General features: G+C 43.0%; 1 protein-coding gene, 1 long non-coding RNA gene and 1 other non-coding gene across 3 annotated transcripts; 1 reads left to right on the forward strand and 2 right to left on the reverse strand.

Moving 5' to 3' along the window:
- Window positions 1–212: 212 nt before the first annotated feature.
- On the reverse strand, window positions 213–8,541 carry SMIM42 (small integral membrane protein 42). Its single transcript, XM_045517114.2, has 2 exons — window positions 8,416–8,541; window positions 213–5,057 (listed from the first exon to the last, which is right to left on the reverse strand). Exon 2 carries the CDS (start codon window positions 1,376–1,378, stop codon window positions 1,166–1,168), a length of 213 nt encoding a protein of 70 aa, XP_045373070.1. The 5' UTR covers window positions 1,379–5,057; window positions 8,416–8,541; the 3' UTR covers window positions 213–1,165.
- Window positions 6,459–6,531, reverse strand: TRNAG-ACC (transfer RNA glycine (anticodon ACC)). The gene has a single exon. It is a non-coding gene; the product is annotated as a tRNA-Gly (tRNA).
- Window positions 8,542–8,607: 66 nt separating the features above from the next.
- On the forward strand, window positions 8,608–13,450 carry LOC141574369 (uncharacterized). Its single transcript, XR_012501342.1, has 2 exons — window positions 8,608–8,745; window positions 9,416–13,450. It is a non-coding gene; the product is annotated as an uncharacterized LOC141574369 (long non-coding RNA).
- The last annotated feature ends 14,448 nt before the right edge of the window (window positions 13,451–27,898 follow it).

Consider the following 27,898-nt stretch of genomic DNA (forward strand, 5'->3'; position numbering starts at 1 on the left):
ACCACAAAAATACCACCACCATTGACAGGCTGGAGGAAGCAGGCATGGGGGGGAAGGAGGGCTTCCCTTGGATCTGGCGGCAATATTAGCCTCTCCTCAGCACCAAGTGACCAAGCTCCTTAATTTCTATGGATTAGAGTGGACTGCAATGGGTTCAGATAGAAAGTACACAGCCCAGGTCCCAGGGAGGAACAGACACAGTCCCATGACTCTAAGCAATGAAAAAGATTTTTGAGGGAGGGGCTCTTGGCTCAAGACTCTGGAGTCAAGTGCATGTGGGAAGGGAGACAAGGGACACCGGACAGGATGCTTTTAGGAGGAACAGTTAACCGTGGGGTTGGACACAGAGGTTTTTCTCCTAAAAAAATGCTGATTTCTTCCAGGCAAATGTCAAATGCTCCTGAGGGTAATTGGACGAGAGTATGGATTTTTTTTCAAAACACCGTCTCTTTAATGTGGGTTTCATTTGAAAAAGAAGTTAATTTGTTCCAAATTCAGAAAAGATGTTAATAATCAGACAAGAATACAATATTAAAAATTTGCCAACCCACAAAGTTGGATGATGGGGAAGAAGAGAGAAAAGTAGTTGGTGCGGCAAAAAAATTTTTTTTGAGAAGAAATACTCTATTCCTAGAATTAGGTGAAGAGGAGGGAGAATTTTACCTAGAATTCAGGGTAGGTGAGCTGTTCCATTTTAAGGATCTTCTGGAACTGAGCTTCCAGTGTAGTTTCATTGCGTAGTCTGAGATGCTGTGAGCGCCCAATAATTTTGATATCCCAGAGCCAACATATACCCAATTTAAAAAGGGAAATTTGGGCTTTGTCATCAAATTTTAATTCTCCTTGAATTTATTCCTTTCTTCTGTTAACACAGAAATCAAGAACCATTTATAATTTCAGTGTGGAAGATCCAGAGAGAGAAGCCATTTAAACTCAGAAGCCTGGACCAGCCAAAGAGCAGCAGGGTGAGTGAGAATTCTATCGGAGGCGGTGGCAGAGGAGGGAAAGGAGGCCTGGTGGTGGGGAACAGCTGGCACTGGGGGACTGGGTGGCTGAAGCAGGTCTTCCTCCCCAGGCTCTCCCTCCAAGTCAGCTCCAAGATGGCCCTGCCTCTGGGGCCTCCAGATCTTCCCTGCAGGGGCATCTCCACCAAGAATGCAGATCTTCATGCCAGAGGTGTTGCCTCCTTGCTTTGGACTGATTCTCTGCTCTTGTTGCTTTTGACTTTGGCTACTGTCCAGACCAGGATGAGGAGCGTGACGAGAGCCATCAGGAGCACAAAGAAGAAGAGAGCTTTCACTAGGTGAGCAGGAGCAGGTAAGGCAACGCTGAGTGCACCCTTGTCCCATAAGAAGGCTGGAAGTTGTGGGGAAGACATAGGTTTCTCAAAGAGCTGAGATACGTGGCAGAAGCCAACTGCTCGCACAACCACGAAAGCCACGAGGATTGGTCTTGTCCTTTGTGACAGCCTAGGAATGGGTGTGAAGCCGCGGCCACACGTCTACGGATCCTGTTGCTCACATGGGGCCATCTTCCTTTGGGTGTAACTGAGCAGGCAGAGCACCTTGCTCAGGAAGATTGAACAACTGCTTCCAATGCAAACACAGTCCTGAAACAATGGTTCAACTGGCAAAACTTCCGAGTGGTAGGCGGGGCTCCTGAGGCTTTGTGAAGTCACGGGAGGATGAGGCCAGGGTCTGAACTGAAGGTTCTAGTCCAGAAGCCGCCACCTTCTGGGCACCACCTCCCTTCACATCTGGGCTCCAGATTGAAAAGGGAGTTCCCCAATTGCCTGTGAAATTGCCCCTTCAATCCTATTTTATTTACTTATTTTTTTTACTTTGCATTTTGAAATTATTTTAAATATATAGGAAGTTACAAAGATAATACAGGGAGGTTCCATGGATCCTTCATCCAGTGTCCCCCAGTGGCTAATCTTGTGTAATTATAGTACAAAATTGAAACCAGTGAAAGGACATTGAAACCAATGTGCGCATACAGTTACATGGCATTTCATCATATGGGTGGATTCTGGTGATCACCGCTGAAATCAAGCTACAGAATGGAGAGCTATCGGTGTTCACAGTCTGTCAGTTGGAGACAAGTGTAGAAAAGTCACCTCCTTTTAAGTCCCTTTACTTCCTCCATTATAATATAATTTTATTAAGTATTTCTTCTATACACATTGAAATGAACAATGTTATACTTTTTGGTTTGATTGTCAAACAATTTAGAAAACACAAGAGGAGAAAAAAAGTCTACTGTATTTATCCAAATGACTCTTTTTCAACTTGGGTCATTTATATTGTTTGGTCTTCAGGTTCATTGATTGTTTTCTTCTGTCCCTTCCATTCTGCTGATGGGCATATCCATTGAGTTTAAGATTTTGGTAATTATATTTTTCAGTTCTTAAATTGCCATGTGGTTCTTCTTTATATCTTCAGTTATTTCACTGAGATATTCTATTTTTTAAGAAAATTTGTTTCCAGTGCATTCATAATTGTTTGCTGAAGCATTTTTATGATTCTTTAAAATCCTTGTCAGGTAATTCCCATACCTGCATCATCTTGGTATTGGCATCTGGTGTCTTGTTAAATTTAAGATGAGAATTTCCTGGTTCTTGGGATGATTTGTGATCCCGATTGCCTGCTGGACATATTGGGAGTTTTGAGACTCTAGATCTTATTTAAATTTTCTGTTTTAGCAGGATTCCTCTGATATCATGCTAGCTGTGGGTAAGGAGCATCACCTCACGAATGCCAGTCAGGAGTGAAGGTTCAGCTTCTCCACTCAGCCTCCTTTGCCAACCCAGGCTAGTGGGGAGAGGTTACACCCCATTGCAGGATGGGTGTGGGGTTTCAGACTCCCCAGGTGGCCTCCTCTGACACTTTGACAGGGAGGGAGAGGGGCGTCTTATCATCTCTGGATGGGGAGTTCATGACCTCTGGGCAGGAAAGAAAGCCCCAGCTCCCCACTCTGTCTTCTCTGATACCACCCTGGCAAGGGATGAAGAAATGAAGAAGCTTATGGCCAGGGGTGAAGAATGGAGAACGGGACTTCATTCCAGCTGGACAAGGCTGGAAGCCTAGGGTCTCCACCTCCCTGTAGGGTTGGAGGTGGGACCATGAGTTTTCCACGGTGTTTGGCTCGAGTAAGGAATTATCTGAAGGTTTTCATCTTGCTTGATTGCCTTTTCCCTAGTACTTCAGCTAGAGAAAGCAAGTAGGCTTTTCTTGGACTTCTTTTTGTCTGTGCCCATTGGCATTTCCAGGTTGCTTCTCCAGCACCTCGTCTAGGACATATGAGGGAAAACAACAACAACAACAACACCAAAAAAAAAAAAAAAAAAACCCAACCATGGAATGTATTGTTATGTTGAGCTCTGGGTCCCAAGAACCCTAGTCAGCCTGCCTTCTTCCCAACTTTCAGAGTCCTCTTAGTTTGGTTTTATAGCTGGGGTTTTCAGCTGTACTTGGCAGAAGGAATAATGAGAACTGAATTAGCTCCAAGTGCATCAACCCCAACCTGCTCTGGAACCTCTTAATGCTATACCAAGATTCAGGCAGGTGATGGCAGAGTGGGTACCAAAGGATTTGGAAGGCAAGGACTAAAACTAGAGTCCAGCACTAGGACTTCCTAGTGTGCATGACCTTGGTTAGGTCACTTAATCTCTCTGAGCCTCCATTTATTCATCAGAAATGAAATTATAGTGATAGTACCAAATTCATAGTTTTTTATGGGACTGCAGTGAGCTGATAAATGCATAATAACTTTTCAAACCATAAAATTCCATACAAATGGAAGTTGTTTTAAATATGACTAGGTTGGAAGGGAAGGGAAGGGGGGTCTACAAGATATAAGGCATTTCGTATTTTCTCAAGGTGGTTCTCCCAACTCTCCTATAAACTTGCAAAGATCTGTATAAGAATTACCCCCCTCAATTCCCTGGAACATGTGGATGTTACCTTATATGGCAAAAGATGTGATTAAATTAAGGATCTCAAGACGGGGAGTTTAACTTAGATTATCCAAGTGGAAAGACAGAGCAGAGAGAGACGTGGCCACAAGCACAGGAATAAACCTAGAAGAGACAAGGAATGGATTCTCCCCCAGAGCCCCTGCGGGGAGCATGGTGCTGACAACACCTTGATTTCAGCCCTCTGGCCTCCAGAATTGTGAGAGAATCACTGTCGTGTTAAGTCACCAAGGTTGTGGTAACTTGTCACAACAGCTCCAGGAAACTAACACAGGAACCTTACAGGTAGACTAGTCCAACTCCTTCACCTAACAGGTGAGGAAACTGAGGCATGAAAAGGAACAGTGACCAGGGTCACACAGTTACTGGCACACTGAGTCAAGGACCGGGAGTCTGGTTGCTCCTCTCCTGGTTCACCACAACATGTTTAAACATCTGTATTGAAATGTAATTCACATACCATGCAATTTGCCCATTTAAATCATATGGTTCAATGTCTTTGTAGATTCACAAGGTTGTTCAAACATCACAATCCACAATCTAATCTGAGGATATTTTCATCCCTCCCAAAAGAAACCCCAAGTCCACTAGCATTCTTGTCTGGATCTTTATGGCTCCTTGTTTCAGGCACGTTGGTCGTACCTCCCCAACCAGACGGGACTTCGCAAGCTCTTATCTTCTCTACTCTTTTCTCGTTCTCTAGTCTGATGCTTCACATGGGGCTGTGGTTTGGTTGACTACCCCGAACTCACTTCAGACGGGGTACTGAGGAGTCTTTGGTGGGGCTCTGGGCCTGACAGTTTCCTTTATGTTCCCTGGTGATGTTGCTGACTTACAGGAAACGGTCAAGCAACTCATCATCCTCTGAATCAGCTGCCAGAGATATTCAGGGTGAATTGTCCTTCATGTATTTCCTGAGAGGCAGGGCCCAGAAACGAGTCATGCTGAGAGGCCAGGTGGTTTGAGCTCCCTCCAGTATCTCCAGGGGAGACCCCTCTGAGTTACCCTCCACGGTGTCGAGGAAGAGTTCACCACTGGCTGGGGCCAGCACCTGATGACGTGGATGGTGGCATCTGGAAGCCTAAGGGGAAGAAATGAAGTAGAATGTGGTATTGGGGGGCACTTTCCCCACATTCTTGACGTCTTCTTTCTTAGGGCAGAAACCCTCTATTACCAGCACTCCTGGCTTCTCTCCACCTGGCTTTCACCCCCTCTCGCCAGGTGCGGAGAGCACCCATTTGGGTCTGCTCCTTTCTAAATGTATTGACCACTGAGATCCCGACACGTGGGTCCTCCATGAACCCTGAAGGTTCTGAGTTGTGATGGTTCTTTTATTATTGTATTATTTAATTATTTTTTATTTTGGTGGGGAGGGGAGGTAATTAGGTTTATTTATTCTTAACGGAGGTACTGGGGATTGAACCCAAGACCTCATGCATGCTAAGCCACTTGAGCTATACCGTCCCCACTGTGATGGTTCTTTTTGTGCCAGCTGGCTACACTAAGGGACACCTCGGTAACTGGCAAACAGTTTTTCTGAGTAAGTCTGTGAGGGTGTTTGCAGAAGAGATTAACACTTGAACTGGTAGACTAAATAAAGAAGATTGCCTTCACCAAAGCAGGCGGGCTCATCAATCCACTTGGGGTCTGGACAGAACAAAAAGGCGGAGTAAGGGAGACCTTACTCTTGGTTTAAGTTGGGACATCCATCTTCTCCTGCCCATGGACATCACTGCTCCTGGTTCTCAGGCCTTTGGACTCAGGCTGGATTAAACCACTGGCTTCCCTGGGTCTCCGGCTTGTGGATGGCAGATCATGAGACTTCTTGGCCTCCATAACTGTGTGAGCCTGTTCCTCTAACACACACACACACACACACACACACACACACCCCTGTTGCTTCTGTTTCTCTGGAAAACCCTGCCCACTATCTAAGTCTTCTTACCTAGGTGATGGTAATAGAATCTCATGAGTTTCCCAGTTTCCAGTGTTTCTCATGCCCTCTTTACGGAGAGTGTTAAGTTTAAATTTTTTATGCAGATCTATTTTAAATTTCTAACATGGAAGAGAGGAAATTAAAGTTCACTGTCTCTGTTAAGACACTGTCCTTGGTGCTCTGACACATTATTTTATTGAAAACCATAATTCTGAGACACAGTAATCTTTGCATTTATTGCATTATTTGTTTCTTTACACCAGCTACTGGGCTCAGTGGCTGCAGCAGCTGGCTTAATCCTCTCAGGGAACCGAGGCTCAGAGAGATTGAGTAATTTGCTCAAAGCCATGCAGAAATTGGTTCTAGAACCAGGCATTTACCTTTAGATTAAAAAAAAAAAAAAGTCCAACCTAGTGCTTTTTTAAATCCCAATGTTCTTCCTATTGTAGTGCTGTTACTACATCTTTCAGACTCCTAGATAATTCTTTTGGGTTTTGTTTTTTTGTGGGGAGGTAATTACGTTGGTTTATTTATGTATTATTTTGATGGAGGTACTGGAGATTGAACCCAGGACCTCGTGCATGGTAAGCATGTGCTCTACCACTAAGCTATACCCTCCCCACCAAAAAAACACATTTATTGAGCATCTATTTTGTGAAAGAGACCGAGCCAGAAGCTCTGGGAGAAACAGCGATAAATCAGAGGTGAAATTTCAGGGAGCTTCTGTGATCACATGTGGTGAGGTTGTCAGGCTGAGATAGTGACAATACCATGTTCCTTCACTAGTGTAGGCACACTTGAAGGAATAAAGGAAAAAAACAAAAATGCATTGAATGACATATTAAAACACTTTTGCCAGGTGTGTGTATATTACCTCACTGTGCAGGACCACAATGTTCCTCCCTCCAGCTGTGTTCTGGACACATTCCTTTTGGCTTAAGGGTTCTTGCTTTCTCTCTCTCAGAGTCTCTCTTTCCTATGTTTGTAATGTCTTTCTGATGGCTCTTTCCCCTCAGCATATAAGTATAAATATTATTATTAGTAACAGTATTTTGAGCACTTACTATGTGCCAGGCAGATACCCTAAGTGGCAGGTTGTGTAATGTCTCCCCAAAGATGTCCCACCCTAATCCCCAAGAACATGTGGACATATTGTCTTACATGGTAAAGGGGACTATGAAGATTCGATTAAGTGAAGAATTTCGAAATGGGGAAGTTATCCGTGATTATCTGGGTGGGCCAGATGTAATCACAAGTCACCTTTTAGGAGTCAGACAGAAAGGCAATGTGACAACAGATGTAGAGAGGGAGATACAGACATTTTATCTATATATATATAAAAGAGTCATTTAGAACATAGCGTGGTAACCGCTATGAGGGAGGCATGGGGAACTTGGGAAGTGATAGGTCAGTCCCCTGCCTAGGCTGGGCAGTTTTGGCATTTCTCCCTGGCAGTGATGATGTCTATCTACGCTGATACATAAAAGATGAGAAGGAGCTAGTCACAGAAACAAGAGGAAGAAAGAGAAGGTGTGTAACAAGTGTTCTCGGTAAAGGAGATGGCGTTTGTGTTGCAGGATGTTAGGTAGGACCCCTTTGGCACTTTAGAATTGTCAAGTTACGATGTCAAATTGAGAGGTACCATCACGAGGTGGCAAGTCAGTTCTGCTATCCCAAACCATACCCCAGTACCCCATCCTCCACTTCCGCAGGAAATAAATAGGAGATGGTCTGGAGGTGAAAAGAGAAAGATTGATGGAGTCACGTGTCTATCACCAGCCAGGGGACTAAGTGCCCAAAATGCTCTCCCCTATCCAATTCCTTTCTTTCTCTGCATTCAGTGCTGGACCAATGCCTAGTTCTACCTGGGGCACGGCGCTCAGAAGGCCGCTTGGCCTGGAAACTGCTGCCCCACGGGGGCCTGGAGGGCCGTGGGCACCACGAGTACCCCTTGCACACAGCCGTCCCAGCAGCGCGAGGACGCCGGCTGCGCCTCTACTGTCGTCGGCTTTCACACACCAGGAGGCAGAGGTCCTGCCTTGCCCAACACGCCACAGCTGGTTTGTTAGAGTCTAAATTTCAACTCCAGCTTTAGGGGTCTTTTAAGAACGCTTCACTGCTGCTTCCCGATGTTAAACAAGACAAAGAAAATGAAGGAAAAAAGAGCAGTTTCCCCAAAATGCATTGCCCTGAGCATAGCAACGGAAACAACCGCAGACCCGGGACGCGCTGTTGCGTCTTTTTCGAGATGCGCATGCGTCCCAAGCCGTAGCCCGCCCCAAGTGGTGGGGAAGTGCGCATGTGCTGGAGATCCGAGGCCCGCCCCGGAACGGGGGAGACAGTGCGCATGCGCCGCAGGCCCGAGGCCCCGCCCCGGAAGAGGTGGGGAAGGAGCCTAAAAGGAGTGGGTTGGGACTAACTATCAGCGGAAGCAGCCCACGCTTAACAAGCAGAACCCGAGCAGTGGACGTTCCCTTCCTTACGCCTGGAAACGCTGGCTTACCGTCTTGTCGTAAGCGCTGCACCTTTGGAGTCCCCGAGGGGCAAGAGGACAAGTCAGGGGGCCGGAAGCTCCCACTCCTCCCGTGACTTTTCGGGGGACGGAGGAAATTGGCGAAGCCCATTGGCTAGTGGGCATCAGAAGAGGCTGGGTCACTCGGCCTGCCCGTGGGGCAGTGTGGGCGTTGTAGTTCAGGGGACCGTGGTCCCGTCTTTCGGAGAGAAGTCTTGGAGGCCAGTGGGTCCGAGCTGGTGCGGAGAAGCTGCTTGCACGGGAGAATCGGGTGTGGAGGAGCTGCGTGGGTGTGGTTTTGCTCTGCTAGTTCTCTTTCGGGTGAGACCTTGCTCTTTCTGTCTCTCCTTCAGGGGCCTTCAGTTCGTCCCAGACTTGAGGCTTCCCTCTTTATAAGCCCCAGTTACCTACAAATCCCCTTTATGCTTCTAAGCTGGCTCCGACTGGCCTTAAGTTCCTCGTCTCTCTGTGATCTTCACACTCGGTCCCTGGAATCCACCTCCATCCTTCTTTCTCTCGCGAGTACCCTTTCTTGTCTCTGTCCTAGACAGACAGAACTCTTCTTAACACTTTGCCTTTAGCCCAGGAGGCATGCCAAGGGCCCCAAGAAAAGGCTCTCACAGCATGTTTGTAGGCATAAGCAGATCTGAGCCTTCCAGTTACGTAGACTTGCAGCTCACTTCTTTTTGTTTCTCTTCTAGTCATTGCCTCTTTTCTGGTTCCACCTCTCCGTAGTCTCTGCTTAAGCCTGGTGGGCAGCCTTGGTCACAGACGGCCCCCTTTTGGTCCTGACAGTTTGTCTCTGTCCTCCACATTTTGATAATACAACAGTGGGTGCACACCTGGGTTGACTTGTAGGCCAGAGAGGGGGAATGAAAGAAACTGGATAGAAAAAAAAGAAGAAAGTGCAGAACTAGGTTTTATAGAAGTCAGGAGGCTATATGGTGAAAGAGGGGGAAGAGAGAGCAATCCTTTTCTTTGTGTACCTCAGCAAACAGTTTGGTGCTGGCTGTGAGCAGGGCTCTGTGGGCTCCGTGCTGGGGATGCCCTAGCCAAAAACCATCTAGATGCTGGGGGAGCCAGTCTGGGATGACACAGATGTACAGGTAAGCAACAGGGCAGGATGACGTCAGCCTCTCTCCCACCTTCCTCTGTGTTCCTCTGCTTATTCTCATCCCTCCTTCAGCTCATTCCAGAGTACTTTGCCTCTTCACCTCTCCTTCTGTTCCGTACTCTTCTTACCATTCCCAGGCTCCCTTCTCCCCTTGTTCTGACCCAAGCTGTTTCCTTTGTATCTTGCTGTTTTGTTACTTGGCCACCGGATAGTGTTGCGGGGAAAGCCACGTTCGCAGGGGATTTAGTGACACAGAATGCCCCATGCCTGGCCTTCATCCTTGTGTGAAGAAATGCCTGTTAATTGTCGTCTTGTTGCAGGGCTCCGCGGTCTCTCAGCGCTTTTACCCACTGCTTGTGCCGCAGTCACTTGCAGTGCTTCAGGATCGTGACGCGCCATGCAGCTCCAACTGTCTTAATTATTCTGCTGCCTATTGAGTGATGGGAGGAATCTGAGATTTGAGAAGTTAATCTCATGGTTGGCTCAATGGTAGAGTGCATGTATGAGGTCCTGGGTTCAATCCCCAGTACTTCCATTAAAAAAATAATAATTTCATGAAAACAGTAGACAGGAGGGACCCACTGATGTGTGATGTGACATAGAACCTTGTGTAACTGGGGAAGATAAGCCTTAGCATCTGTTTTTTTTTTTTTTTTTTCAAGAGTGCCTTAATGGATTGGCTAGGCTAGAGTGGGAATATTACCTTTTCAAAAGATATTTTTGAACTGTTAAATCAGATCTTTTTCTTCCCCTAGTCTATTCTACATTGTCTTATTGGAGGCAGTGCAGTAGGTGGGTGGGGGTTGATAGGTTTCCAAATAATAAATAATCTAATAACCATGCTTATTTAGTTTAAGAATGCTTTGCAATGCCTTTGGGCAGTAGATTTACCTCTGAGGTTGTTTATGACTAATACTACTTCATTTGCATCCCTTGAGAATGGGGCCTACCATTAAAGAGGTGAAATTTCATCTTCGGTGCTTAAATGGATCGTCTCCAAACCCCTACATGATTTGATCCCTTCTTACCTCTCTAATCTCACCTCCTACCCTCTTCCTTGTGGTCACTCTGCTCTGGCTACCTGGCTTTATTGCTGTTTTGTGAACATGCCATGTACACTCCCTCTGCCTGGAATACCCTTCTTCAGGTACCCTTTTTCAGGGCCTCACGCAAATACTCATCCATCAAAGAGGCCTCTCTGACCACCTTATTTAAAATAGAGCTTTTATCACTCCAGCCATGTCAAGTAGTATGACTTCTTGAAAATATACATTTGTTGACTTGCTTATTGTCTTGTTTCCCAAACTAGAAAATGAGCCTCATGAGAGTATGGTCTTAATCTGTTTCCTCAGTCCCTAGGACGTGGTGTATGGAAAGCACTCATTTGCAGAATGAAAGGATTTTTTAAAAAGCATTTACAGAGCGCTTTCTGTGTGCAAGACACTGTGTATAGTGAATAGTGTGGGATCTACAGAGACAAATAAGATACAGTCCTTAACTGTGAGCAATCTGCAATATAGAAAAACTAGAATAATCAAGGGTTATCTCAGTAAGTTGTGGCTAAGCAAATTCCCTAAGTCTGAAGAACCAGGGTCCACTGTGGTGTTTCGGGGACATAGAACCATTTTCCCCACTTTTGAACTGGCTTCAGTACTGCTCTGTTATCTCTGGGACCACTTCCCACCTTCTTGTGCGGAAGGATGAGACTGACCTATTGCTTTTGCCTCTATCCTGGTCTCCTGGCTGCCAGTCTCACTCCCCTTCCAGGGCATCCACTTTACTGCCACAGAGGGACTGTCACCAACCACAAAGCTGAGCGTGTCTCCCACGTAAAGCCGTTCAGTTGGCAGCTCCCTAGTTGGCATTCCAGGCACCCCTTCTCCGCTCCCGACTTTCATTCCACTTTATCTCAACATCTTTATCTTCTCTATACTCTTCCTGACTTAATGATTCAGAAATATGAAATTTGCAATCCCCTGACTATATTACTATTTTATTTTTCTCTCTGTTGTTTTCTTTGTCCAGAATGCTCTTTCCCTTAATCCTTGCCTTTCTACATTTGCTGATCTTTCACAACTCGGCCAGAGGAACATGTCTTCCAAGAAGCTCTAACAGCTCTCTTCTGCCCAGGGTAGATGGGTTTCTTCTCCTATGCCCACTCCTTCTATCAAAACAAAACGTATTTTTGTATGTATGAATCTCTACCTACCAGACCGTAGGTCCTTTGAAGCTGGTTATGGAAAGGGCTGTCTGCCTGGCGTTTGAGAGTACGGGCCTTGGAGTCAGTCAGACCCAGGTTTGAATTCCAGCTCTGACACTTGCTGGCTGTACATCACAGAACTCACTGGGCCTCCGTCCTCTTCAGTAAAATGATCTAATCTTACTCATCTCTTAACTGGGCTTAAGTCTTGCTTCCTGCCTCATACTGGCAGTTCCCTGGGGTTACACTGTCTCCCCAGGTGACTCATAAACCTATTGAGGGAAGGATTGTTGGGGAAAGACACTGTATAGTGGAAGGGAAAGCAAGAAAGGGAGACAATTTTACTCAAAAGAGGAGGTGGTACTTCTTGAGTTAGTTTTATTTTAAAAGAGTTCTTATGGAGTCTAATGTAATTTTTTCCTGTTGCAAATGGAATCATTTTATCCTCTCTTCTTTTAGACCCCAGGATTCTTTTTAGGCCCCTTGAAAGTTTTCCCTGGGTGACCTGTGTGTTTCAAACATAAGTCCATGCAAAGAACTATAATAAGACACAATGATATGATTAGGGAGTGTCACGAGCAAGGCTCGGCAGAGGCAGTGTGTGTGTGTGTGTGTGTGTGTGTGTGTGTGTGTGGAGAGAGATGTAGAAGGTCAGGAGAGTAACTACCATAAATGTAGGCCCCCCCTCTTTTTCCTGACCAAATGAATATTAGGGGGAATTTTAGTCCATTAGGGGACTCCAGAGAGAACAGGGACGAGGGAAGTGAGGGAGAGATCAGAGGGACCCCTGGGAGACCCGCCTCACCTAGAATATGCCCTTCCCTACCTAGGAAGCATTCCTGGAAAGTACAAAGCTGCCTCTTAGGGAAGGGGTCCTGACTGGTCTCCCTCCCCCTTGATGCACCTTGACTGCAGCTTTACAGATTCTGAAACAAATAACGTGTCTAAAATCTCACCCTTGTAAGTGAAGAGCAGAGTAAAGAACCGAGGTCTGCATGACTGTTTGGTAGTGGGGGTGACCCTGGAGTAGAGTCCTTGGCATTTCTGGTGTGTTCCCTGAACTCCATAGGGAAGGGCTGTTGGGATGCAGAAGTGAACATGGACATGGGGGACATACCTGCTCAGTGAGGACACCATGTGCTGCTGTCTCCTGTCCTCCCCTTATGCTGTGACTTGTGATCACTCTGACCGCCCCCCCCCCCCCACCCCAGTGGTGATAGACTCACTGCAGCGCCTTGACCAAAGGGAGAGACACCAAGGCAAGGGAGGCACATTTGGGGCAGAGTAGGACCATCTTGGTCCTTAGGTGTTTTTGAGGACTCTTGTTACTTTTTCGCAAATACCACCCCCCCCCCCTTTTTTTTTTGATCTGGTCGTGTGTGTCAGGGATGGAGTGACTGGTGCCTATAGAGGAAGGGATATGGTGTTCTGGGATCTGTGACTTTATCTGCTACTCAGTGCAGGCAGACCTACCCAGGAAATCCTCTCCTGCCTTCTCTGTTTATTGAATCTGTATTTCCATCTTCAAGAGTCCTAAGCTATCTCCTTCTCTTCCCACTAGGAGCCTTTGCAGGTGGGTCTCCTAAAGATGCTTAAAGAGAATCAGCCAACAGCTTGGCTCATTTCATTTGGTTCTTCGTTTAGCAAAACCCACAGGAAGTCCACTCTTCTCTTCATAAATACAGGAAATAAACATTGCTTTCTGTGCTTTATCAGGCTTGGCTGTTTGATTATAAATTGAAGTTTTTTTTCCCTCCCTTTGATTATAAAAGTAACATATGTATATTGTATATATTTCAGAAAAATCATGAAATTGAAAAATAAAACGAGCATCACCTGTTTATCTATGTACTCAGAGAAAACACTTAACGTTTTAGAGATTTCCAATAGTTTTATCTGCACATGTATAAAAACTTAAAAATAATATGCACACCTATTTTTAATTAAAATGTTTTTTGATTGTAAACTTAAAAGTTTATAAACAAGGCTATGGAGGAGGAATCAAAGTGTTTGTAAACTTTAGTTGGCAAGTGAGCAAAATTTTTTTTTAGTGCTTTTTTTCTTTTATGAATTCTTAGAGAATAATACCAAACACAACTGGTAAAACAGAGCAGAATTGCCAAAATTGTGAGACTGTGTTATAGATAGAGTAAGAAGGCTTGAGTAAGGAGCACAGTTACCTTGAAGCAGTGTTGCTGCCCATGGTTAGGTGTTCTGTGCCCATCGTCGCCTAGTTTATGGGAGGGCCAAGAATGTCTAAAAATCAGACACAGGGTGGACAACAGCAGTCAAGGGAAGAAGAAGCACATTATTGCTTCAGGCCTGAGGATTGAGTGAGGCCATACACAGTATGACTAACCACAAATGTACAAGTTAGAATGGGTCCAGAACAGCATTGTCTAATAAAAATGTAATGGAAGCCATGTACATCACTGAACATTTTCTAGTAGTCATGTTAAAAAGGTAAAAAGAACAAAGTACAGTTAATTTTTACATATTTACCCCAATGTATCTAAAATATGAACATTTCAGCAAGCAATCAATATTTAAAAAATTGACAGTGAGATTCTTACATTATTTTGTACGTTCAAGTTTTTGAAATCTAGTTTGCATTTTGCACTGACAACACATCTCAATGCAACTGGTCTGTTTCACATGCTCAGTAGCCACGTGGAGGTAATGGCCACCATATTGGATTTGGTAAAGCTAGAGGATGTTGGAGTTTTGTAGTGGGAAGGGGGTAGTGTAAGTGGTTTGGGACTAACGTCAGACATAATGTGAAGGTATTGAAGGTCTGTTTTAATGTGCTGTTGAGCTATGAGGCATGAGTTGGGTTCATGACTTTAAAAGGGCTGTAAGTTACAGGGATGGACAACATGAGGCAATGCTGAAGGTAGGCTCAAACTGAGTGGCTCAAAACAACCACATTTATCAGCTTACAATTCCAGAGGTCTTAAGTCTGAAATGAGTCTCGCTGGGCTGAAGTCCAGGTGTCAGCAGGGCTGTGTGCCTTCTGGAGGCTCTAGGAGAGATTTGCCCTTTTCAGTATCTAAGGTTGTCTACAAGCCTTGGCTCATGACCGCTCACTCCAGCTCCAAAGCCAGCAATGGTGGGCTGAATCCTCGTGCTGCCACCTCTCTTGACTTTTTTCTTTTTTTGAAATTTGAAGTATAGTCGATTTACAATGTTGTGTTAATTTCTGGTGTACAGCATAGTGATTCATTTGTACACATATATATATTCCTTTTTATGTCCTTATTATGGGCTATTTCAAGATAAGGAATATAGTTTTGTGTGCTATACCATAGGAACTTGTTGTTTATCTGTTTTCTCTGATGTTTTCTCTGCCTCCCAATTACTTTTAAGCATTCTTGTGATTACCTTGGGCCTATCTGGATAATCCAGGATAATCTCTTTATTTTAAGGCCAGGTGATTAGGAACCTTAATTTTATCTGCAACTTTAATTCCTCTTAGCCATAAAACCTAACATAATCACAGATTCTTGGGACTAGGACATAGATGTCTTTGGAGGGCCATTGGCTGGCTCTGGAAACTAAACCTAAGTTTCTCAGATTTCTATAAACTCCCCATGACCACAAGTTTCATGCATACGATAATACAATGCTTATGTCTGGATTTTTTTCTCATACCAACCAACTACATGGTGTTTTTCCAACACCACATCTCCAACTCTGATACCAACAAGGTGTCCCACAATTCAATTCAGTTTTGACACTAATTACCTGGAGTTTAAGGACTCAGTCTCCCAAAACGTCCTCACTTCAGATATCAGTTGCAAGTATCAGGTCCTCTGGTTACTTCCCACTTCTGTCCTACTTGGATACAAAGTCAGGGGTTCCCACACCCTCTCCCCCTTTCAGATTTGATAGTTTGCCAGAATAATTTACAGAACTCAGGAAATGCTATGCTTATAATTACCGTTTATTATAAAGCTTACAAATGAACAATTAGAAGATACATAAAGCAAGACTTGGAAGGGTCCCAAGGGCAGGAGCTTCTGTCCCCATAGATTTGGGGTGTGCCACCCTCCCGGCGTGTGGGTGTGCTTGCAAACTCGAAAGTTCCCTGAACGCAGCCATTTAGGGGTTTTTATGGAGGTTTCATAACAGGCAGGATTGATAAAATTATTGGCCATTGGCGGTTGGCTCAGTTTCCAGTCCCTTTCCCCTCGCAGAGGTTGGAACTTCCCCAGAGGTTGGGAGTGGGGCTGGAAGTTCTAAGCTTCTTATCAAGGCTTGGCCTTTCTGGCAGCCAGCCTCCCATCTTAAAGCTATCTAGGAACTTGTCAGGCGTCGCCTCATTAGAACAAGAGTCTCCCATCACTCTGTCACTCAGGAAATACCAAGGGTTTAGGAACTCAGTGCCAGGAGCTGGGGACAAAAACCAAATGTCTCTCTTATGCCAAGGGATATAATAATAAAATAGCTATTGTTGGTGTTTAATTTGTACCAGACTTTGTGTTAAGCACTTTATATATATTCACATTTTAAAATATTCACAAAAATCCTTCCACTTTAATAAAAAAAAAAAAAGACATCTGCAAAAAAGAAACAGACTCACAGACATAGAAAACAAATTTATGGTTACCAGGGGAGGCAGAGGGTGGGAAGGGATAAATTGGGAGGTTGAGATTTGCAGAAACTAACTACTATGTATAAAATAGATGAACAAGTTTCTACCGTATAGCACAGGGAACTATATTCACTATCTTGTAGTAACTTACGGCTAAAAAGAATATGAAAACAAATATATGTATGTTCCTTTATGACTGAAGTATTGTGCTGTACACCAGAAATTGATACAACGTTATAAACTGACTATACTTCAAAAAAAAATTTTAAAAACCCAAAATAACAACAACAAAAACAAACAAACAAAAGACCCAACTATTTTCCAATGCAAAAAAAAAAAATCTTTCCACTTTACAGGTGGGGAAACTGAGACCCAATAAAATTAACTAAGCTTTCTCGATTATCTAGTTCTGTTTATGTTTCTGGCAGAAAAACAAAGTTAATGAAAGTTAATGACCAATTTAAATAGGAGGTTGATCTGTTTATCTTTGTAAAGCCAAATTTTAAAAATTGATCTTTTAGGAACTCAAAAGTCACCAAACTGAAAACGTTTGCATAATTCAACTGGACATTTTGTGTCCTGATCACTAGCCAGGTCCTCACCCTCACCCGTACTCTTATTCATTATGTTGCTGTCAGGCAGTAAACTATGACTGGCGTGACATGCTATTGCAAACACACATCATACGGGTTGTCATATCCATTTTAACCATGTGTTTAATTATCTTGACCTAAAACCATAGATCGCCAGATGTTTCTCCAGTAAAGATGGGTTTATTCAGGATCAGCCGAGAATTGCAGTTTGGGGTCTGCAACCCATGTGCAAATGCCCCATGGCAGAGAAAGAGAATGCTTTTATAGAGGGGAAAAGGAAGTTGGGGGGAGGCTAAAGTAAACAAAGAGTCCATGGCTTTTCATTGGCCGAGTCCTTTTGTCAGGAAAGAAGATGGATCTTTCCTCTTCCTGTTGGGCTCTGCTGTCCTTGCAGGACTTGAGACCTCCCCATCCAGATCTCTTGTCTCTATTTAATTAAAGTTTCTGTTTGTTAATTTTTCACATTTACTTAATGCTGTGAACCTAAATAAGCCTAGGAAGCAATAATCAAGGACAGCACATTTATTTAGGAACAAAGAATTGCAATTCAGGGTGCAGAGATTCGGGCAGCAACCCAAACTGTCCTGCAAGGGAGTAAGTCAGAGGTTTTTAAAAGCAAAGAAGGGAAGTGTGCATTACAAAGAATTTTAATTGGAGTTGGAGGCAGAAGCTAGTCTTGGCTAAACATGATGGATTGCTAAGACTGTCACAGGCAGGAGGTAAAAGTTCATTTTTGTGGCAGGTTGCAGGGGTTCTTGCAGAGTCCTTTGAATATTTGTGGTTTGGCCCAGTTCAAAAGTTCATGGTTCGGCCCAGTTCAAAAGTTCATGGTTCCTTCCTGCTGGTGAGAATGTGCTTAAGGTCCCCCTCCTTAATGGCCTCCTGGCTTCTGTTTAAAATCTTTTGACATATGTGGCTCCATCTTATTTCACATTTCACAAAGTGACAGCTTTTATTTTCAGCATTTTAACTATTATTTACAGTTAATCAAGGGAAAAAAAATCTCACATTTCATTCAGTAAGTTTATTTGACAGATAGCTTATTGACTGCTCAAGACATGCTTTGTAATGTTCTGCGTGTTAAATGGACAAGAGTGAACGCAGCAGAATTCCTAACCTCAAGTTGTGGACATTCTCATGCAGAGTGACAGAAAAGTAAATATGGACTATGACATCAGGTAGTTAAAGATATTCGGAAGAAAATGAAGCAGTGTTGGGAGACAGACAGTGGCAGGGAGGAGGGGTGCTCCCTGTAATGTGGTGTTAATAATTGCTGATATTTGGGTGTTAAAAAAAAGAAACCATAGACCCCAAGTGAAGTCATTTGTCCCCGCAACAGCGAAGCAAGATTTAACTGCCTCTCTCAGGAATGTTATCTTTAAACGGACAATCTGAAATTTCCTAATCAGCATGAGTGAATATGAACAAAGAGGAGCCAAGAGTTTTGTTGCCCATCACTAGCTCTAAAGAATTAAGTCATAACCTGCTGCCGTCGCTGACCAACAGTGCACTTTGAGAGGAAATTAAGATGATACAGGATGTGTACTTTGGACAAGCAGGCTGCTTAGATAGTTAGATGTAAAGCTCAGGATGAATTTGAATGAATCCAGATGCTTGCACCTCCCATATGATGAAATACAATTTGTATTTTCAGGCAGGGCAAGAACATTTAAATGGAAAATCCTCTGTGTCCTTTTGGGTCACCTCCCTCCCTCCCTAATGTGCAGTGTGTGTCTGCATTACACGTTAGCTGGACCTCTTCAAAGATGAGAGAGCGTGCTCGACTGTAAGGATCCATTTTTTTTCCTTTCTTCTGATGCTAACAATGTAAGTTCTTCAAAGAATGGCATTCTTTCCCAACTCTGCAGGGGGTCATAGTGACTTGCTGCTTGCCTTGTCTGCACTTACCTGGACTTTATATATATGCTGAACTGTATGTAAAATATCACTGTGTCATTCTGATGTACAATCCTTTGCCTCAAAAGTGTATCTGACTGTGCCTTCAACTTCTAACAGGTGAGACAGTTCTCAGAGCTTCTCAGAGTCTGTCTCCCAGGTTGTAATCCTCAGTTTGGCTCAAGTAAAATTCCCTTCTTTCTTCTTGATTGTTAATTGAATTTTCTTTGATACATACACAGGAAAGCTCTAAAATCATTAATTTGAGATATCTGATCTTTGTGACTAGTCATAATCTGTTACCAAGATGTATTTTTGACTAGACATATTCACTAGTCAGAAATAATATGTATTTATCTCCTCCCCTACCTCTTTGGAGCAGTTTCCTCAGAGCTACTGAGCTATCTCCCAGGTGATATTTTATTCTGGTAAGACCCTGAATAAAACTGAAACTCACAACTGTCATGTTACGCATATTTCTTTAAGTCAGCATGAGGTGATCTGCATAATAAGACCCCTGACCTTCCCTAACCTCCTGAAGAGGACGACTTTCTTTTCTTTTGCCAATAACTTTCTTGCCCCTATTTTTTCTGCCTATAGAAACCTTCCATTTTTGCAGCACAACTCCTTGGAATGCCTTTCTATTTACTGGTGGGATGCTGCGTGATTCACGAACCGTTGAATAAAGTAATTAGATCTTCAAATTTACTCATATATATATATATGGATATATCTCTATCTCTATCTATCTATCTATCTATCTATCTATCTATCTATCTATCTATCTATCTATATTTTTTTATCAGGGGGATGAGTCTTACAGGCAGAGGGCAACACAGTGCAAAGGTCCTGGGGTGAGAATTCGATTGATGGTTTTTCGGGAACAGTCAAGAGGCCCATGTGTGGCTATTGCCAAGTGAGGGGGGAGAAAAGGGGCAGGAAATGGAGCCAGAGAGGTATGATAGGGAACCAGATCCTTCAGGCCCTTACAAGCCATGATCCAGGCTTTCTATTTTACTCTGAGTGAAATTACAGCCATTGGAGCGTGCTGAGCAGATGAGTAATGTGATCTGACATACTTTAAAAGGCTCTCTCTGGCTAAGTTTAGAACTTTAGGATGCAAAGGTGGGGCAGAGAGACCAGTGAAGAGGCTATTGCAACAGTCCTAGGGGAAAAAAAAAATGGTGATATGCACCAGGGTAGTTGTAACGGAGGTGGTGAGAAGTGGCAGGGTGTTAAATATATTTTAAAGGTGGAGTTGATGGATTTCCTGATGGGCTGGAAAAAAGAAAGGAGTAAAAGGATAATTCTAAGGGTTTTTTTGTTTTGTTTTTTGTTTTGCCTGCACAACTTTATGAACCAAATTGCCACTGTACAAAGATGAGAAAACTGGTATAGGTTAGTTCTGGGGAGAGGGCAAGAATCAGGACCTTGCCTCGGGCAGGTTAGGTATTTTTGTCTGGCTGATGATAATGTACCAAGTACGTGCACCATCATGATCAATCCCAACATCGCAACTCTGTGCGGGGGCTTTCATTGCCCCTGCTTTCCAGATCAGGAAACTGGGATTCAGGGAAGCTAAGTCTTGTCCAAGGTGACACAGCTGTTACAAGTTAGATCTGGTGTTGAGACGAGCATTTCCTGTGTGGTCTCATATGTTCTCTTAAGCTGTCATGTTTGCCTGAGCTTCTCACACTTTGCAACACAACAATAAAGCAAAACAGCCACAAGACAGACAGTCCTGGTGCTCGTGACCTGAATCCCAGACTTTAGCCCCTCCCACACGTCCCAATTTGCTCTCGAGTCTCCTCTCTTTCTCACCTTGTGTTTCGTCCCTTCTTCCCCGCTGACTTGATTCTAGGCAGCACTTTTCAGATAATAATTTTTTACCTCATCATAGCTTCTTATAGACTGTGTTCCTTCTTAATCCACTGTAGCTTTTTGATTGGTAACTGGAAATCTTAAAACACAAACTTAATACCCTTTTTAATATGGAATACATGTCTCCATTTTCACAATTTGCATGTATAACGCAACTCTGGGTTTTAAAATATTTATAGGTAGCTTTGGAAAAAGCAAAAATAAAAGGTTAACTTTTATACATGTTTTATCCTAGATCCATTTTGCTGGGTTTGTGCTTTGGATGGGAATGTTAACTTTGTTGTGATCATTTTAACTTCCCCTAAATTTAACCAGACATTAGGAAGCTTAAAATTTCAGGCAGTTACCAAACAATTATATTAGGTGATCATTCTCTACTTTTCCAAAGTGGATGAATCACTAGGTTCCTTTATACAATTTTTATTTTATTTTTTATTGACGTGCAGTTGATTTACAATGTTAGTTTCAGGTATACAGCAAAGCATTTCATATATATATACATTATATATATATGTATATATATACACACATACAATTTTATTTTCAGATTCTTTTCCATTATAGCTTATTATAAGAAGTTGAATATAGTCCCCTGTGCTGTACAGTAGGTCCTTGTTGTTTATCTCTTTTATATATAGTAGTGCGTATCTGTTAATCTCAAACTCCTAACTTATCCCTGTCCTCCTCTTTTATACAATTTTTTCCTCTAAATATAAGTGTTTGCTTCCAGATCATTAGCAACTCAGTAGAGAAACTATATAAGGCATTATAACCTAAAGAGAAAATGAAACTTTTCAACTCAAGGTCAATCTGAAAGTCCCACCATCTTGAAATAGCAACATCAGACAAAGTGAAACTAACACTTAATATTCATTAATTTACTTTTCACTAAGCTGTCTGGGAATATACTTTTTTGGTCAGTGAGGTCCATGTGTTTTTAAATACCAAATAGTAATTGCATTCAACTATTTTTTTTTAAACCAGTAATGCCAGACATTGTTTTGAGTGCTGGGATGTATAGAAGGGAGCAAAACTGATAAAAAAAAAAAAAAAAACCTCTGCCTTCGTGGAACTTAATTTCTAATGAGGAGAGATGTGTTCAGTGAAAAGGTTTAGAGTCAAGAGTGAGGCTTGTCTGACTGTTGTTGGGATTCCATGGTGGAGAGTTTAAAGACATGGTGAAAGACAGGGAGGGAGTTAAAATGAGAGTTCTGGGGGTGAGACAGGATGTCAAGTTGGAGGGGAGCCAGCCTCTAGGAGTGGGGAGAGGAAGAACATAGTGTAAAATCTTTGTCTAGTGGGAAATGGAACTTAAGGTCTGCTCAGTGATCTTTGAGTATTTGTTGAACTGAAAAAAATTATCTGATTCTCTATATCCAGATAACTTATTTTATGCAGATTTTAATTTTGTTAAAGACCTAAATAGAATTGTCTATCAAAGGCTGCTGAAACATTGAATCAGAAGTATTGAGAGCTAGATATGGCATGGGGGGGAGGTGTTTAGAGACAGCAAATATAGGGTGTGGATAGATGCACACTTTTTTGGACGGAGAAGAATGGACTTCGAGTTCTCCTAGTGGCAGAAGAACACAAGATTTTCAGACTATGACCTTCTTCCTCTGATGGAGGTTGCAAAAGATGTGGTGGGGAAGCCATGACACGGGAGGCATTGGTGTCATGTCAGCTCTTCATCAATATCTTGTCGGGTTCCTGAGTTCATAGATTACACAAACTGTCCAGTGTTCAGCTGGCAAAGTAAGGGCTTCCAAACAGAAGGAAAACCTTGCAAAAAGTTTATAGGTTACACAGTGGGAAATGAAGTGGAAATGAAGTTCTCCATTAAGTGGAGAAACATAAAGGTGGCACACTTAGGAAGAAAAGAATGCAAAGCATTGTGAACACCAGACATCTCAAAAATGACACTTGAAGATTTACTAAGAAAATTTAAATAGAAAACTCTACATTAAAAAAAGAAACTTCCCAAGCTAGTGACACACAGACAAGCTGACAGCTATGCAATAGCCATATACAGGTTCAGGGTTGGGAGCGATGCAGAGGTTCACGGGTTACCTTCTTCAAAATGACCAGCCACATGGCAGGGAAAGCAATAGATCTCGGATTCATCAGAGCTGATTTTCTGAAGATACTTAATTTTCTGCTGCTGCAGCTGAAACAATGCCAGGAACCATTAGGAATACCACGCCTTGGAAGCGAAACAGTAAACGGAGGTCTATTCTTGGGCAGTCTCACGCTTAGCCAGATCAGGGGGTGGGAGAGCCAGGGAGAGAGGGGCAGCAGGATCTGGGTGGGAGAGTGGGTAATCCCAAGAGAGGGGAAGGAAACTAGTTATATTCATTTGGGGAACTAAATAAAGGAAACTGACCTCATGAGAACAGATGAAAAACTTTCTAAATCCCTAGCCTCTGAAGAAGAATATTATTGGGATTCAAGATTGGGATTCAAGCTATTAATGTATAAAACCAAGAAAAATATGGGCCAAGTCTGAAATACTTTTAAAGGAAATTGAGAAAGGAAAAGGAGACAAAAGGAGGCATTGCTACTTTCAATTGAGAAGAGTCAATATAGGGAATAGAGAGCCATAGGAGGCTTTGTACAAAACCTGGGCTTTTTTCTCAGGATGACGGGACAGGCTGATGTCCCCTTTCCTTTCATGGCCCCAGGGTGCAGCCCCCCAGCCTACTTTTTTGTGCTTAGGAGTTGCCTCTGATTGCTGTATCCTTTGACCTTCCCTCCCAGGAAGCCTGGCTACCCATATGGGTGAGATTAATGCAATTTCTTGTTTCCTTTCCACTCCCAAAGACAAGAACAGTGAACCCTCTATTTTTCTAGTCCCAAGAATTTACTCCTAATCACTGCGTGGATATATGGGAAAGTTCCAAAGAAGCCAGAATCTTACAAAGATCGTGCAGTCATGGCTTCTATGCTGTGGTATTTTATTCTCTTACGGCAAGGTATAGGTGTAGGGCAAACTGGTACAGGCAATGGGGATGATACCTAATTTACCTAATTTTGTAGGACTGTTGTAAGAATCCACATGAAAAATGCATGTGAAAGGCTTAATACAATCCTGGCATGTGAAAACTGCCCAGGAACTATTAACAATTACAGTTAATAGAGTAAAGAGAGACCAGTTTACTTCCCCAAATCATCCAGCTCACTTGTTTTGGCCAGTTTCCCACCCCAAAACAGACCCTTAGTGACAGGACTATTACTTCCTTATGGCCCCTTCTCTCAACAGCCAGGCTTTTACTGCAGGTGCCTTTCAAACTTTTGCCTGGGATTCACGCTAAACAACACGTTTTCCGTCTTGACCTCATACATACAATTGTTTCACAAAACAATATTTACCCTTTTTATTTGTGAGTCACTCTGATGGTTTCCGTCCTGCGTATCCCAGTCTATTCTGTTTCATTCAAACAGAAATACTTGTAGTGATGTAATGAAATTAATGTGACAGCTTTTCATGAGCCTGTCATTCTAGCTGCAAAATACTGTTTTGGAGGAAATCTGGGCAGAACAAATATTTGCATCCTGAAGACTTTCAGGCTGAGTGAGAACCATGTGACTAGATCTCTAGCCCACAAAAGCAACTGAGTCACCTGAGCAACTCCTTTCACGTTACCACTGAAAACAAAATAGATGTACGTACCGAGTAGAATGGCCAAAATGTGGAACACTGGTAAGGCCAAATGCTGGTGAGAATGTGGATCAGCAGATTTGCTCACTCATTACTGATGGGAATGAAAAATGGTACAGCTGCTTTGGAGGACAGTGTGTAGGTTTCTTTCAAGATTAAACATACTCGTACCATATGACCCAGCAGTTGTGCCCCCTGGAATTTACCCAAAGGAGCTTAAAATTGATTGTCATACAAAACTCTTCACATGGATCATTATGGCAGTTTTATTTGTAATTGTCAAAACTTTAAAGCAATTAAGATGTCCCTAGGTGGTGAATGGATACATAAACTGTGGTTCATCCAAACAGTGGAATATTATACAGCACCAAAATGACCTACCAAGTCATGAAAAGACATGGAGGAACCTTAAGTGCATGTTACTAAGTGAAAGAAGCCAACCTGAAGAGGTTACATACGATGTGATTCCAACTATATGACATTCTGGAAAAGGCAAAACTGTGGAGATATTAAAAAGATCAGTGGTTACCAGGGGCTGGAGATGGAGAAAGCAGTGCATAGGCAGAGCACAGAAGATGTTTAGGGCAGTGAAAATACTCTATGATAACATAATGATGGATGCATGTCATTATATATTTGTCCAAACCCAGAGACTGTACACCACCAAGAGTGAACCCTAAGGTAAACTATAGACTCTGAATGATAATAACTTGTCAAAGTAGGTTCCGCAATTGTAAGAAATGTACCAATCTGATGAGGGAAGTTGATAATGGCTATATATATATGTGGGGGGAGAGGGTGTACGGGAAATCTCTGTAACTGTCTCTCGATTTGACTGTGAACGTAAAACTACTCTGGAGGTGGAGCATATAGCTCAGTAGTAGAGAACCTGCTTAGCACACGAGGTCCTGGTTTCAATCCCCAGTAAAAAAAAAAAAGATTAAAATATAAAAATACTCTAAAAGAATAAAGTATTAAAAAAAAGATTAAAATATAAAAATACTCTAAAAGAATAAAGTATTAAAACACAAAACCAAAACAAAGTATGTTCAGTTAAATTCACAGTCGGCATATGTTAAAAATAGAAACTTGATCAAAAAACATTTACTGAGCACCTGTGATGTGTCTGACCCTGTGGTTGGCTTTGGGAATACTGAGATAAATGGAAAATCCCCTTCCTCCAGGAACTCACAGCCTAGGTGGGGAGACTGCTAGGTAGACAGTGGTTCTGTGATAAGAACTATAATAAAGGTATGCACAAGGGTCTGCAGGGAAAGCAGAACCGCCATTAGCTGAGATTGGGTGGTGAGGGGTGCTGGTGAGAGGCATTTCTGGGTGAAACGGCATCAGAATTGATGGATGAGTTGGAATTTGCCTGGAGACGGGACTGGGTAGGTTGGGGAAGGGAAAGTGTTACTAAAAGAAGTTGGATTAAATTCAACTAAAAGATAACAACTATCTACTATGTGCCACACAATTTAAACACATTATCTAATCGCCTACAGAAGCCTCATAGAGGATTCTCATTTCCTAAATAAACTCGTGGGACTCAGAGAGGTTAAATGACTTGCCCTAAAGTGAGGAAGCTGGATTTGAACTTCTCTTTTTAGACTCTCTTAATCCTCTGTGACTCTACATTTAAAAGTGATGTAGGGAAAGCTAATCAGATCTTCCTGCCCAATTTCTCTTAGTGTCATTATGAAAAAATGAAACTCTGGGCTAAAAAGTACATTATTGCATGCAGAGAAAGCTGGCCGTCCTCTGAACACTCCAAACCATTCTGCTTCAAGCATAGCACTGGACAGGGACAAAGGAGCTGGAGCCTTCCCTCCCTTTCCCTGCTCTGGAGGGAGACTGAACTCTTGAGTAGTTAAGAACCCGGCTCTGGGCTCAAATCTCATCTCTGCCCCCCTCAAACTGCATAACCTTCAACAAGTTACTTTGCATTTTTAACTCTTGGTTTTCTCATCTGTACCATCTTGTTAATCAGGGTACCTGATTTATCAGGCTGCTGTGCGATTCCAAAGAGAAAAGTAGTGTAGGGCTGGCATGTAGAAATTGCTCAAGAAAGTTTGCACTTGGAGCATTATGCTAAGGAGAGGCAAGTTCACTTCCCTAAACTCAAGTTTCACTCATCGCTTTGAACCTTGGTTGACATGTCACCTTCCCTAAAGCCCGTGGGTGAAACAGAAACTAACCAAAGAGGTCACGGCCAGGGCAGTCATGGTGGAAACCCAATTTTTATGCCCTGGATGGTGCTTTGAATCCCTAGGATACTACAGACACATTTAGATTTGCAGTGTGGGCGAGTTCCCCAAGGGCCTGAAGCAGAAGGGAAGGCTGGGATAACGGAGTGAGGAAGAGGAGGGGAGGAGAAAGCAGGAAAGGCAAGGAGGAAGGAAATGATTTGGCTGGATGTGGGTATAGATGTTGGGCATCCAGGAAGAGAAAGAGGGTGAAGGATGAGAGTGGTAGAGGGAGAGGGGGAGGAGAAGGGAGAGAGATAGGGGAAGAAGGAAACAAGAGTAATGAAAGATTCAAGAGATGTGGCAACATAAGGTATAAGAAATAAACTCTGGCAGATGTAGCTATGTGTCTGTTACATGTTTACTCTTCAAAGGCATCGGCTTTGAAAATTGTGAGTCACAGAGGGACCATCACAAAAGGGTTGGTGTCCTTTTCTCTCTTTGAAGTCAAGTTGGGGATTGGGAGACAGCAGCCATGAAGATGTCTTGTCCTCCATCTTTTGGTTACTCTATGAACCTTGCTCCATTTCACTGGTGGTTAATGTCTCCCTGATACATCTAAGCTATAAGCTTAGATAACCAGGCTACTTGAATCACAGACAATGAAAGGTGAGCCCACAGGATTAGAATTTTGTCACAAAAGCAAAGAATCTTTGAATTACAAGACCCCGCTCCTTGCAGTAATCCCTTCAACATAGTCGGTATATTTGGCAGATGGCCATCCAGGTCCAGTAGGGGCATCTTTATTGGCAGAGCTATTTAAAAAAAAAATCAGACCATCCTTATTGGATAACTTTAACAGCTGTAAATTTTGTTCACTCTTGTGCTGAGCTCCATTTTGTCTTTTGGTAACTTTCACACACTAGACCTAATGCCACCAGCCAAAGCAAATGAGAAGTGAGTGAGTTCCCATTTCTTTAAGAAAGATCTTTAAACACTGGCTGGACATCCACAGTCTCTTAAATTGTTCTTCATTTGATGATTTCAGGCCCTTCCCCATTTTGAATGACCTCTTCTGGACAAGATGCGATTGTAAATGTTCCTCTCCCACCATGGTGCTCAGATCAATTAATTAAACATCATAGTGCACAATTTCTGGTAACAAGGCAGAGCAAGGCAGTGGAGACTGCCCACTCCTCTAAACACACACTTCAAAGATTTGTAAATGCTGAGTGAAATGTAACCTAAAGATTCTAAACAGCACAGTCAAGCTCAAGCCTGCCTGTAACAAAGAGAAGCGTTCAATCCATCATAGTAAGAGTGAGGTGACAGAGTGGCAGCTCTTAGCGCCC

This window comes from Camelus bactrianus, chromosome 21 (genome assembly GCF_048773025.1).
Source record: "Camelus bactrianus isolate YW-2024 breed Bactrian camel chromosome 21, ASM4877302v1, whole genome shotgun sequence".
NCBI lineage: Eukaryota > Metazoa > Chordata > Mammalia > Artiodactyla > Camelidae > Camelus > Camelus bactrianus.

What these genes read in the sequence shown, in the direction of transcription:
- SMIM42 (XM_045517114.2), bottom strand. Translation starts at nt 1,378, where the DNA reads ATGTCTTCCCCACAACTTCCAGCCTTCTTATGGGACAAGGGTGCACTC.